General features: G+C 43.4%; 1 protein-coding gene across 1 annotated transcript in view; it reads left to right on the top strand.

Moving 5' to 3' along the window:
• Positions 1 to 13,489, top strand: part of RIBC2 (RIB43A domain with coiled-coils 2) — a 41,433-nt gene that overhangs the window by 13,686 nt on the left and 14,258 nt on the right. Inside the window, exons 3-4 of the mRNA XM_089680768.1 lie at positions 827 to 1,171; positions 2,731 to 2,849. Of these exons, the coding sequence (XP_089536894.1) occupies positions 827 to 1,171; positions 2,731 to 2,849 (464 nt within the window). The remainder of the gene's footprint in view (positions 1 to 826; positions 1,172 to 2,730; positions 2,850 to 13,489) is intronic.

The following is a 13,489-nucleotide window of genomic DNA, read 5'->3' as shown; positions in this document are numbered from 1 at the left end:
TGTATTAACTGCAGTAGGAGCCAGTGACTCCCACTGCTGCCTCAGCCAATCAGGAGTGACAGTCCTCGGAAAACTGAGGCTCTCATGGACATTGCTGGATCGGGATAGGGCTTGGGTAAGTGTTTGGGGGGGGGGGGGCTGCTACACACAGAAGGTTTTTTACCTTCATGCATAGAATGCATGAAGGTAAAAAAATGGAGCCTTAAGAACCACTTTAATGGGGATTAGTGGTGGAAAAATATTAATATTATTTAGAGAAAAAACATAGTATCAGTGGGAGGCAAGGGGGGGGGGGGGGCATTAGTATTCATGAGGAAAAAAGTATCAGTGGGAGAAAAAAGTATTAGTGTTAATGGGGAAAAAAACATTTGTTATTGGGGAAAGATTTTTCTTTGCAGATATCACAAGTCAAACAAATTACCTCTGAGGATTATGCTTTGGATCTTTGCTCTTTACTGTAAAATTCCTAGCTTCCCTGATGTTGGAAACTACTGTCAGCACTTGTACAGTGCAGGGATCTGGTCATTTACCTGTTCCTCCTCTCCCCTTGTTCAGTAACTAACCCACTAACACCAATATATGTTCCCCCTGCTTACATTACTGCTTCTGATGCATTAGTACAAATGATTGAATTTTTTTTTTTTTTCTGGAGCTTTGCTTTAAGCTGGTAAAGTCAACATCAGACCTTCCAGTTCTTGAACATTTCTGTTGGCCTATGAAACTGCCCATTTATATGAAGTGTTCAGCTGCATGGTCTCTCCCAGCTGCAGTTGCAACATTATTGTAACTAAAAGAAAATAGCTGTAATGACATTTTTCACTTTTAGATGCACAGATGGTGCAGAATGACAAGATCACCTGCTTATTAGATAACCGACAAAAGGAGGAAATCCAAAACCTAAATAAAGCCATCAATGAGTTTAGGCTCTGCTTCCAGAAGAAAGAGGACCGCAGAGAGTTTGATCTATATGACCCGCAGGTCTTAAATAAAGAACTCCCAGCGCGGGTGTCTGATGATGATCCTCGCTGCACTGTTTCTGGGGTGCAGAAGCTTATGGGGGAAGATTTAACAGAAAGGAACAGAAGGGATGCACAGCAAGAGCAGCTGAGAGAATGGTCCCTCCAGCAACAGAGGGAGCGACAAAATGTATTAAAAGACAAGAGGCTTGCTGGTAAGATTTAGTTACAGATGAACTTATGTTGTTATGTTATCACTGACCTTTATTAAAGCTCAACTGCAGCTTTGTAACATTTTTTTAAATTATTTATAACTCTGTAAAATAATAAAAAAAAGCAGGTCTTACGATAATCATTCTGTGATCTAGTGCTGGTCCTCAGAGAGAGAGAGATTTTTTTTTTCTTTTCTCAGACCTAGCTAACAGAAGGCAGAGTTTGGGAAAGCAGCAATTGCTATTATGTCTGTTATCCAAGCAAGGGTCAGGCCAGGCAGCAATCTGAATAATCTGTGGCCTAACAACTGTTGCGACACAGGAGAAGGCTAGGCACAGGTAAAAAAGCCATAAACTTAAGTATCGGTGAATCACTCCGGCTGCTCTGCAATTTAATAGCTTTTTAGTGTGAATTTACTCTGAGACTAGCAGTCAGAGGTGGCAGTGCCTTGAATCTCACACTGCAGATATAGTTATTAGTCTGTAGGAATGCCTAGGCACCCTCACATATCAGGAAATTAACTTGTTTTCAGGAGGAATTAACAAAAAGTTACTTTTTTCAAATAATATATATTTTCTGAAGCCAAGGAGAAAAAAAATTGGTGGCTGACAGTTAAAGAATACATACTTGAATAGAATTTTTATGTTTAAGGAAGTTGTAAAGGTACAAGGTTTTTTTAATGTAATGCATTAAGGTAAAAAACCTTTCAACACTAGCTCCCACCATTCCTGCCTTTAAACATCTACCTTGATCCAGCACTGTCCTGTCTGCGGCAGCTCTTCTCCTCTCTTCCCTGTCACAGGCTTGGCTGAGAGCAGCAGGAGTCATTGGCTCCTGCTGCTGTCGGTCAAATCAAGTGAGGAAGGTGGGGGTTGTCAGGGCTGAGCCGCATTGTGTGTGTCTATAGATGCACACAGCCTGGCTCCGGATTGAGCCCACACAAGTGTCCCTATAGCAAGCAGCTTGTTATGGGGGGCACTCAGTAGTTTTTGTTATGATCAGCTGTGGTTGGCCATAGCTGATCACATACTACGGATGGGCTGTGATTGGCCCAGTCTGTACATATGACCACTGAGTCATATGACATTCTCCCAGGATAATAAGGTTCCCGTTCGGCTGTCATCGTACAATAGGTCGGGTGAGAAGGAGTTAAAACAAAACTATTGCAGCCAAATATCTATGGACTAGTAAACTTCAATACATTATGTGATGGACCGACTGTCATCCTGATTGGGTGATTCTGTCAGAGAACAGCTTCCTTGCCAGTGGGATACAGGACCAAGGTATTATAGCTGGGCATCGCACTCAAGACTAGGCGACACAAGCTTAGCTGCAAAAACTGGAATTCCTCTATTGAACAGAAATGCACGTTTTTATGCAGTCAGAAATTAGGGCATTGGGTTTAGATGCACTTTGATCATGAAGACCATGCAAATAAACCATACTTTATCCAGTGAGTAACCTGCATGTCCAGGGATCTTTTTGTAAGTGCCATGAATATTTCATATTTCTTTTTTGTTTGTACAACAATTACTGTGAGCCATTTTCTGCTCTTTTTTAGATGGTCTCTATGACAAACACAGAATTGAGCTTGATAAGAAAGCAATGGAATTACAAAGAATGGAAGAAAAAGCCAGGCGGGATATCTGTACTTTCACAAAGGAGTTCAATAAAGTCCAGGTAAACAATACAAAAGCAATAAAAAAGGAAAAAGTTGTTCTGTCCACTTGCTTGACCTCTTTTCCTCTGCACCATTGTATACAGCAGGGGTCTCCAAACTTTCTAAGCAAAGGACCAGTTTACTGTCCTTCTGACTTTAGAAGGGCCAGACCATGGCCATCAGGAGTAGAAAAGGTCCCGGCATCAGTGAGAAGATGCCCCACCTTTGGTGTCGGTGAGAGGACTGTGCCCCAAACTTGGTGTCATTGAGAGGAATTGTGCCTCTTCGTTTGTGTCATTGGAGGAAATTGTGCCCCTTCTTTGGTGTCAGTGGATGAAATGGTGCCCCAAGGGTCGGTTAAAAGCAAACAAAGGGCTGCATCCAGCCTGGTTTAGAGCAGTAGCCTCCATACTGAGGGCTGGATGCAGCCCTTTTGTTTGAGAAAGGAGGGCCACTTAAGTGATTTAGTAAACAGTCGAGGGCCACAATAAAATGAAAGTTCATAATTTCCAGTAGCATAATTAACATTTTCCTCCTACAGCTGCTGAATGCTGGTGGGAGAGAGAGGAGGACAAGCCAGATTTCAGTGGTTGCAGGAGGAAAATAGAGAGAATCAGTTCCTGTATATGCTGCCCCTGTTGCCCCTACTGTCCAAGTGTAAAACAGAATGTGACAGGGAGGCTGCATTGCTCTTCCCTGGTTTGAGATCAAGGGCCACATCCGAGGGCTACAGGTTGAGGGCCACTTCTAGAGAGCCAGCCTACTGTCATTTAGGCTTCAAGTTGTCCGGAGGTTTGCCAGTGGTAGTAGAACATGCCTCAACATCAATGCCCCATCATTGGTTTTAATGGGGGGGAATAGTGCCCTATTGTTGGTATGGATGGGAAGAATAGTTCCCCTTTATTGTTGGTATGAATGGGATGAATAGTGCCTCGTTGATGGTGTCAATAAGAGGAATGGTGTCCCATCATTTGCATCAGTTGGTGAAATAGCGCTCAAGGACCAAATAAAGGTAGGGAAAGGGCCACATCTGGCCCCCAGGCTGCAGTTTGGAGACCACTGGTATACAGTATAGTGAATTTATTGCCAGTAAAAGGCTTCAGAAAGCTGTGGTCCAGTTGCACCAATCGAAGACCGTGACATTTATCCTCAAAGTATATATAAGAGGTGAACCTGAGGTTTATCTATTAGATGCCAAACATCCCTAAAGTGCAGATTTATATAGGCGAAAACAACCCCCCCTGATTAGGACTTTATAGGCATCACCAGAGTATATATATAGAAGTATAAAAGTTACATCAAACGTTATTGGATATAGATGAATGATAGCCATAAAACATTAAGTAGGTGATATTACATTCACTGATTACAGTGATACCATACAAAGTTGTGTCAACATTACAGAGTTCCTAAGTGACATCCAACGCGTTTACTCCTTCTTCAGGGTCAAAAACTCTGTACATAAGACATGTGGCCTCTACGGAGTGAAACACGTATTACAGTCATACAATAATTATAATGACAATTGTAAACAATATTGTTATATAAATGTCAAAATCATAATACTCACGGCGTGCTGTGATAGAGACCAAGTAAAGAGTATTAATGATTGAATTTTTGCCATATTAAAAACATTAGATGTGTGACCAAGTCCATCACTCCTCCCCAGACCGCATCCAGACAAGCACCAACCGGGCCAAGGCCCCCCAAGAGAGCACTGAGGCCGCACCGATAGCCACAGAGGCAGACTATATATAAAAAGTGACAGTAGTAACCATTAAGTAGCCAAAATAGACAAAGTCATAGCATCATTGTCATATATAGAAAAAGGGGATATAATGACTTATTAAATCTAGTAAAACACCCACCGCTGTTAAGGCAGATGTAGATTATATTAAAGCCGCTATTATCAGAAAGTTGGTGAAGAGGTAAAACTCCACGGACCATACAATCCAGTGTTGTGAATCACAGCTCATCCAAACAATCCCTAAAAAGTGTGTCAAAAACAAAGGCAATAAAGCCAATATGGAATCACAATGGGATATTGTCAGGGCAGGAGCCAAGGAACGGACAGGCAGGCCTAACAATGTAACGCACTGGCTGACAACAACCACCACCCACAGACCGAAGTCCCTCAGGGCGCGGAGTCTAAGTCCCAGGCTGCCCTTCACCAGGGCCCCTGATGGTGGGGATGGACTTGACGCAGCCAGGAACCAGGTCACGGCCCCCGAGACACCTCAGCTGCGGTAATGGCCGCCGCCAATGGCGTGTAGTTGGTGGAAGAGACAAAAGAGTAGTCAGACAGGCCGGGGTCAACAACAACAGGACAAAACAGTATAGGACAGCAGACGAGAATCGCAGGTCACGAGCCGGGTTCAGCAACAGAGGGTCAGATCAAAGGAGAATACAAAGAATAGTCAAGTCACAAGCCGAATCGGATACCAGGAGAGTCACGAGAGTCAGAACAGAGTAATAGCAACACAAAGACACAAGTGCAAAGAGCATGTGCGGGCCACAGGCTTATATGTCATCAGCCACGCCCCTCTGGGGGATGGACCTCAGAGACCTGAAGGCATAAAAGGATTCCCACCATGCACAGCAGAATCCAAGATGGACGCCAGCACATGGAGTAACATAACCTCAGGGAAAAGGTAGGACCTTGACAGATATATGGCCATATCATTGCATATCGGGCCGCAAAGGAGCCATAAGCAAAAGCAAACAAACGAGCAACATTGATTTACCTAGCTGGAGAGCCTGCAGCAGGACCGCAGGAGGTCCAGTCAGATTTCACATCCAAAGTTTAGGAGAATAGAGTGGAATCAGGGAAAGGGGTCTATTGATATCTCCTCCTGGCTGTGCATCTAAGTTGAATCACCACCCCTCATTCAGAGATGGCGCCAAACGAAAAGCGCAGGCCGCCCCTCCACCTCCGGGCATCGGGCTCCGCCCTCTGCTACACCGGTGCACGGCGTCACCCTGCCTAATGTACAGGATGACGTCATGTATTGGTGAGCCGCCGTCACGCACAAGACGGGCGGGGAAAGGTGGAACATAACCCCACAGGGGGAAAGAGATCCCCGAACACCATGGCCGCAACCACCACGAGGCGGAGGTGCAACCTGCGTGGGCCGGGCGCCCCCCCACCAGAACCCCGCAAAGAACCCGGCTGGCTGCCCACTATGGACCAAGCCCGTGGAGCAGAAAGAACCAGGCCACACATCATTGCACAATACAAAGTACAGCGAATTCATAGAAAATTACATTCATAGCAGTACATAGGCAAAATAGACTTCTAAAAAGGAGAACCCAATGGGTGAACTACATGAATGGTATATAGCGAACAAAAGTGATGACATCACCACAATACAGACATAGGGCCCAACTATCACTGTTAGACTACCAAAAGACCACCAAAGAAGGTTCTACATATAATATTGTTTAAAAGAACATTAATATATAATTGCGTTCAGTCCTATCCAATAAGCGGAAGGTACTTCTACTCTCTTACTCTAATACAAAAACAGGGCATCCCTGTATACCAATGACCACAGTAACATGAAAATACATATAGAGAGGGAATAAGTCAGCAGCAAGGTAGCTATTTTTCCATGCCACCAGACACAGCCCTGCAAAAAGGGCTTATAACACACAAATTCATTCAAGCCTGGGGGGAATGTAGCACGTAGTTGGAAAATCCAGTGTAGCTCTAATTGTAACAAAAACTTGATCCAATCTCCTCCTCTGGGGCTTGGATGAATCCGATCAAGAACAAGAAAACTAATTCTTGGAAATCTACCGTTATACACAAGGATGATATGCTGCCCAAGGGGCAGATCGGGATCGCATGTTTTCATACTGTTGATGTTTCAGTAGGCATATCTCCAAAATTCCAGCTTGGTCTTCCCCACATATAAACACCCACATTCACACATCAAAAGATCCCAAACGTTCTGCAGTTGGCAAAATGTTTGGGTTTAAAGTATTCCCCATTGCGCAATTTAGGTGTCACTTCAGTGTACATGTACTTACAGTAGTTACAAGAACCATAAATAAAGGTACCCCTTAATTTGCATGGATCTCTGGAACCATCACCCCTGTATTCACTCCGTGTTAATCAGTCTGTTATGGAAGTAGCCCTCCTGTGTAAGCACACAACATGGATTCCTTGATGACATTGAAGTGTGTGTGTGTGTGTGTGTGTGTGTGTGTGTGTTTCAGCCTTAACAAGACCCTGTCACGGGGTCAACAAAACTAGAAAGATGATGCATATCTGTCTGTTGGCTTGTTTACTTAAAGAAGAATTCCAGGCATGGTTTAATTTTCTATATCAAATCTGTGCCAGGATATTCTGAAAAGGCCAGCCCAACTGTAAGTGCTAAAAACCTGCTCAAACCTCTCACCAGGATTGGAACACTGTTGAAAATGAGTTGGCTTGTCTTGGAGGCTTTTAGTAAAGCATGGGGGACCCACTTAATTTGTCAGAGTTTCTGGTGAGCAGATGGATTGAGGATTTCCAGAGTGGAGTTTATGGCAGCACATCACTGGAAATGCTAAAAGATTTGGTGCATTTTCTTTTCTTTTTGTGGCGAATAAGAGACTGTAAGCAGTGGACACCTTTTTGATTACAGTTAGATACGCACTCATAGTGGGTTTTTGCACTTTATATCAACAACATTATGAATGTGTATTTGTTTGTGCACAAGGCACTTTTATGAAATTGGCTAGTTTTTAGTACTTATTTATTGCCTTTTTGCACATGTATATATGATGGATATGCACTGATAGCACTATACATTGCATATATATAATTTAGGGCAGGGCTTGAAAAAGCCGCTTGCCAAATGCGAGGAGAAATTCCTCTGTGGCGAGCGGTGAGCACAGATGAAGCATGGGAGCGACTGCACCTGCACTCCAAGCCTCATTGTGAAGCCGAGTTCCGGTTTACAACTTCCGGTTTCCGGCTACTGCTGCACCGCCACTGAGAGGACAGGTGCAGGAGAGGTCCGCTCTCCTCCGCTGAGAGGAGACACCCTCTCCACCGCCGCAGGGGACTCGGAGGGACTAGGAGTAAGTACTGTATACAACATGTCATATCACTATAATGGAGTACAGGGGAGCTGGGATAGACATTACTGTGTACAGTTTTATATTTTGGGCTCTTTATTCTAAAGAAAAATGTAATTTCATAAGCTTTAAGGTAGTGTGGTTGGGGCAAGGTTGGGTGTGGGCCAGGGGTGGGGTTTGGGGCAGACCTGGGCAAGGTTGGTTGGGGCAACTGGTGGAGAGTAAGTTTTGTGACCAGCTAGTAGGTCTGGACTAGAAATTTTAACTCCTGATTTAGGGTAACGGTAAAAAAGGGTAACATAAGGAGGTTAAGGGCTCGTTCACACCAAACAACATAAGTTTTTCTGGACACGTTCTGCAAGGGCACAACAAAATCAATTGTTCTCTATGTACCCTGTTCCCACCACAACACTAATATCACGTACAGATTTGTCCTGTGCAGAAAACTCATTGCTGCATGCATGAAAACTGATGTCTCTGCAAGTGAAATCTGCATCAGTTTCAATCAGTTTTTCTTCACATATGGTATGAACGAGGCCTCAATTAAGTTGGTTTTTTTTTTTTTTTTGTTTACTAGCATTGTATCTTTTTTATATACATGGTATATATTTACATGGTTACATATGGACCAATGTACATCTATATATAGATAGTTTGTTTTTGTTTTATATCTCATAAAATAGGTGCAGGAACTCAACCACGATCTCCCAAAAAACTCCCTCCCCCACAGACACATCCTCCAAACTGCATCATATAGTGGGTGTGGTCAATTTCACTTAACAGTGGGAGTATCCTAATGGGGTATTAAATACCATGAGTGCATTATGTGCAGGGTGGGGGGTGGAGGTGCGCTACATATATCATGCACTTAAAAGCCCAACCATCTTCCACATGTCTTAAGTTGCTGTAGTAAGCTATTGCCAGCCGGCTCTGCTACCTCCCCACACACTGTAGGTGGCTCTGCCTCTCTCTCACTTGCAGAGAGATCGAGTGGTAGTGTCCGTATCTGCATTGCACCCCAGGGACCTGAATCTCCCTTGTTCCCATCCTGCAGTCAGGAGAAGCTTCTGTGTCTACAAGTGATAGTGATGAGCAGGGAGCAGATGACCTGAGCCAGAAGTGGTGGAACTGAGTTCCACCAAGTTGCAGCTGAAAAAAAGCCATTTATGTATGTGTGCATATATATAATGTGTGTATATATATTGGATATAAAAAGTCTACACACCCCTGTTTAAAATGTCTGGTTTCTGTGATGTAAAAAAATAAGACAAAGATAATCATTTGAGAACTTTTTTCCACCTTGAACGTGACCTATAAACTACAATTCAATTGAAAAACAAACTGAAATATTTGGGGGGGGGGAGTAAACATAAAAAACTAAAAGGTATCAGAAGAAGGGTACAAAAGAATTTCCAAGGCATTAGATATACCATGGAACACAGTGAATACAGTCATCATTAAGTGGAGAAAATATGGCACAACCGTGACATTACCAAGAACTGGACGTCCCTCCAAAATTGATGAGAAGAAAATGATCTGGGGGGCCATACCCACCTGTCCATCTGTGAAATTTCCTTGCTACTAAATATTCCACAGTCAACTGTTAGTGGTATTATAACAAAATGGAAGCAACTGGGAACAACAGCAACTTTGGCTACAAAGTGGTAGGCCACATAAAATGACAGAGCGGGGTCAGCGTATACTGATTTCCATGGCCGAGCAGCTGCATCCAAGCCTTACGTCACAAAGTGCAATGCAAAGCATCGGATGCAGTGGTGTAAAGCATGCCGCCACTGGACTCTAGAGAAGTGGAGATGTGTTCTCTGGAGTGATGAATCACGCTTCTCTGTCTGGCAATCCGAGGGATGTGTCTGGGGTTGGCAGTTGCCAGGAGAACGTTACTTGCCAAGTGTAAAGTATGGTGGAGGGGGGATTATGGTGTGGGGTTGTTTATTCAGGGGTTGAGCTTGGCCCCTTCATTCTAGTGAACGGAACTCTTAAGGAGTCAACATACCAAGACATTTTGGACAATTTCATGCTCCCAACTTTGATGGAACAGTTTGGGTTTGGCCTCTTCCTGTTCCAACATGATTGCGCGCCAGTGCACAAAGCAAGGTCCATAAAGACATGATGAGCAAGTCTGGGGTGGAGGAACTTGATTGGCCTTCACAGAGTCCTGACCTCAACCTGATTAGAACACCTTTGGGATGAATTAGAGCGGAGACTGCAAGCCAGGCCTTCTCGTGCGACATCAGTGCCTGACCTTACAAATGTGCTTCTGAAAGAATGGTCAAACATTCCCATAGAGACACTCCTAAACCTTGTAGACAGCCTTCCCAGAAGAGTTGAAGCTGGTATAGCTGCAATAGGTGGGTCAACTCAATATTGAACCCTACGGTCTAAGACTGGGATGCCATTAAAGTTCATGTGCGTGTGTGTATGAATGTATATATGTGAGTGTATATACAGGTGAAACTCAAAAAATTAGAATATCGTGCAAAATTTCATTTATTTCAGTAATGCAACTTAAAAGGTGAAACTAATATATGAGATAGACTCATTACATGCAAAGCAAGATAGTTCAAGCTGTGATTTGTCATAATTGTGATGATTATGGCTTACAGCTCATGAAAACCCCAAATCCACAATCTCAGAAAATTAGAATATTGTGAAAAGGTGCAATATTCTAGGCTCAAAGTGTCCCACTCTAATCAGCTAATTAAGCCATAACACCTGCAAAGGGTTCCTGAGCCTTTAAATGGTCTCTCAGTCTGGTTTAGTAGGAATCACAATCATGGGAAAGACTGCTGACCTGACAGTTGTTCAGAAAACCATCAATGACACCCTCCATAAGGAGGGAAAGCCTCAAAAGGTAATTGCAAAAGAAGTTGGATGTTCCCAAAGTGCTGTATCAAAGCACATTAATAGAAAGTTATGTGGAAGGGAAAAGTGTGGAAGAAAAAGGTGCACAAGCAGCAGGGATGACCGCAGCCTGGAAAGGATTGTCAGGAAAAGGCCATTCAAAAGTGTTGGGGACTTTCACAAGGAGTGGACTGAGGCTGGAGTCAATGCATCAAGAGCCACCACACACAGACGGATCCTGGACATGGGCTTCAAATGTCATATTCCTCTTGTCAAGCCACTCCTGAACAACAAACAATGTCAGAAGCGTCTTACCTGGGCTAAAGAAAAACAGACCTGGTCTCTTGCTCAGTGGGCCAAAGTCCTCTTTTCTAATGAGAGCAACTTTTGCATCTCATTTGGAAACCAAGGACCCAGAGTATGGAGGAAGAATGGAGAGGCACACACTGCAAGATGCTGTGTTGATTTGGGGAGCCATGTCATCTGCTGGTGTTTGTCCATCTGCTGGTGTTGGTCCACTGTGCTCATTAATTCCAGGGTCAACGCAGCTGTCTACCAGGAGATTTTAGAGCACTTCATGCTTCCTTCCGCAGATGAGCTTTATGGGGATGCTGACTTCATTTTCCAGCAGGACTTGGCACCTGCCAACACTGCCAAAAGCACCAAAACCTGGTTCAATGACCGTGGGATTACTGTGCTTGATCGGCCAGCAAACTCGCTTGACCTGAACCCCATAGAGAATCTATGGGGCATTGCCAAGAGAAAGATGAGAGACATGAGACCGAACAATGCGTATACACACACACGTCCATATATATTTGGACACAGGCACAATTTTCCCAAAACATATTCAAGCTATAGTTATATAATGAATATGCGCTTAAAGTGCACAATCTCAGGTTTAATTTGAGGGTATGTATATCCAAATTGGAGGAAGGGTTTAGGAATTGCAGCTCTTAAGAGTAGCCATGCCCCCTTTTTCAAGGGACCAAAAGTAATTGGACAATCGTATCAAAAGCTGCTTCATGGCCAGGTGTGGGATACTCCATTATTTATTTATCAATTAAGCAGGTTAAAGGTCGAGTTGATTCTAAGTGTATTTGCATTTGGAATCTCTTGCTGTGAACCTACATCATTCAAGTGAAATAGGCCACTGTAAGGCTTCAAAAACTGAACAAATCCATCAGAGAGAAAGCAGCAACATTACGAGTGACCAAATCAACTGTTTGGTACATTCTGAGGAAAGAAGTACGCACTGGTGAACTCAGCAACATAAAAAGGCATGGGCGTCCATGGAAGACAACAGTGGTGGATGATCACAGGATCCTCTCTGTTGTAAAGAAAATCCCATTTCGCAACATCCAGACAAGTGAAGGACACTCTCCAGGACATGGGCGTATCATTGTCAAAATCTATAATCAAGGGAAAACTTCACGAGTGCCAATACAGAGGTTTCATCTCAAGGTGCAAACCATTCATAGGTCCGAGGAATAGAAAAGCCAGATTAGACTTTGCTAAAAAAAAACAAACATCTAAAAAAGCCAGACCAGTTCTGAAAAAACATTCTTTGGACGGATGAAACTAAGATTAATCTGTACTAGAATGACAGGAAGAAAAAGTGTGGAGAAGTCTTGGAACAGCTCATGATCCAAAGCACACAAGGTCATCTGTAAAACATGGTGGAGGCAATGTGATGGCATGGGCATGCATGGCTTCCAGTGGCACTAGATCATTGGTGTTTATTGATGTGACAGAAGACAGAAGCATCCGGATGAATTTTGCAGTGTTTAGAGATTTAGTGTCAGCTCAGATTCAGCTAAATGCAGCAAAGTTGATTGGACGGCGCTTCACAGTACAGATGGACTATTTATTTATTTCAGGTACTTATATAGCGCCATCAATTTTACGCAGCGCTTTACATATATATTGTACGTTCACATCAGTCCCTAACCCTCAAGGGACGTACAATCTAAGGTCCCTAACTCACATTCATACATACTAGGGACAATTTAAGACAGGATCCAATTAACCTACCAGCATGTCTTTGGCATGTGGGAGGAAACTGGAGTACCCGGAGGAAACCCACGCAGGCACAGGGAGAACATGCAAACTCCAGGCAGGTGGTGCCGTGGCTGGGATACGAACCAGTGACCCTAGTACTGCCAGGTGGCAGTGCTAACCATTTAGCCACTGTGCTGCCCACAATGATCCAAAACACACTGCAAGAGCAACCCAGGAGCTTTTGAAGGAAAAGAAGTGGAATATTCTGCAATGGCCGAGTCGATCACCTGATCTCAACCTAATTGAGCATGCATTTCACTTTCTGAAGGCAAAACTAAAGGCAGAAAGACCCAAAAACAAAGCATCAGAAAGGAGGAAACCGTCTTTTGTAATGTCCATAGGTTCCAGACTTCAGGCAGTCATTGCCAGTAAAGAATTCTCAACAAAATATTACACATGAACATTTTTTTATGATTATATTCATTGGTCCAATTACATTTGAGCCCCTGAAAATGGAAGGACTGTGTATAAAAATGTTGCAGTTGCTAAAATTTGTATGTCATATTTTGTGTTCAACCCCTTGAATTAAAGCTGAAAGTCTGCACTTCAAATTCATTTGGATTTTTTCATTTTAATTTATTCTGGTGCCATACAGAGCAAAAAGTATGAAAATTGTGCCTGTGTCCAAACTGAAGCCAGGAATCACTGACACCACTATTTCAGTGATCTC

This window comes from Staurois parvus, unplaced genomic scaffold (genome assembly GCF_062004578.1).
Source record: "Staurois parvus isolate SC_StPar_1 unplaced genomic scaffold, SC_StPar_1.0 ptg000249l, whole genome shotgun sequence".
NCBI classification, from domain to species: Eukaryota; Metazoa; Chordata; class Amphibia; order Anura; family Ranidae; genus Staurois; species Staurois parvus.
The sequence above is the reverse complement of the archived record's forward strand: the minus strand, read 5'-3'. Positions and strand labels throughout refer to the sequence as shown.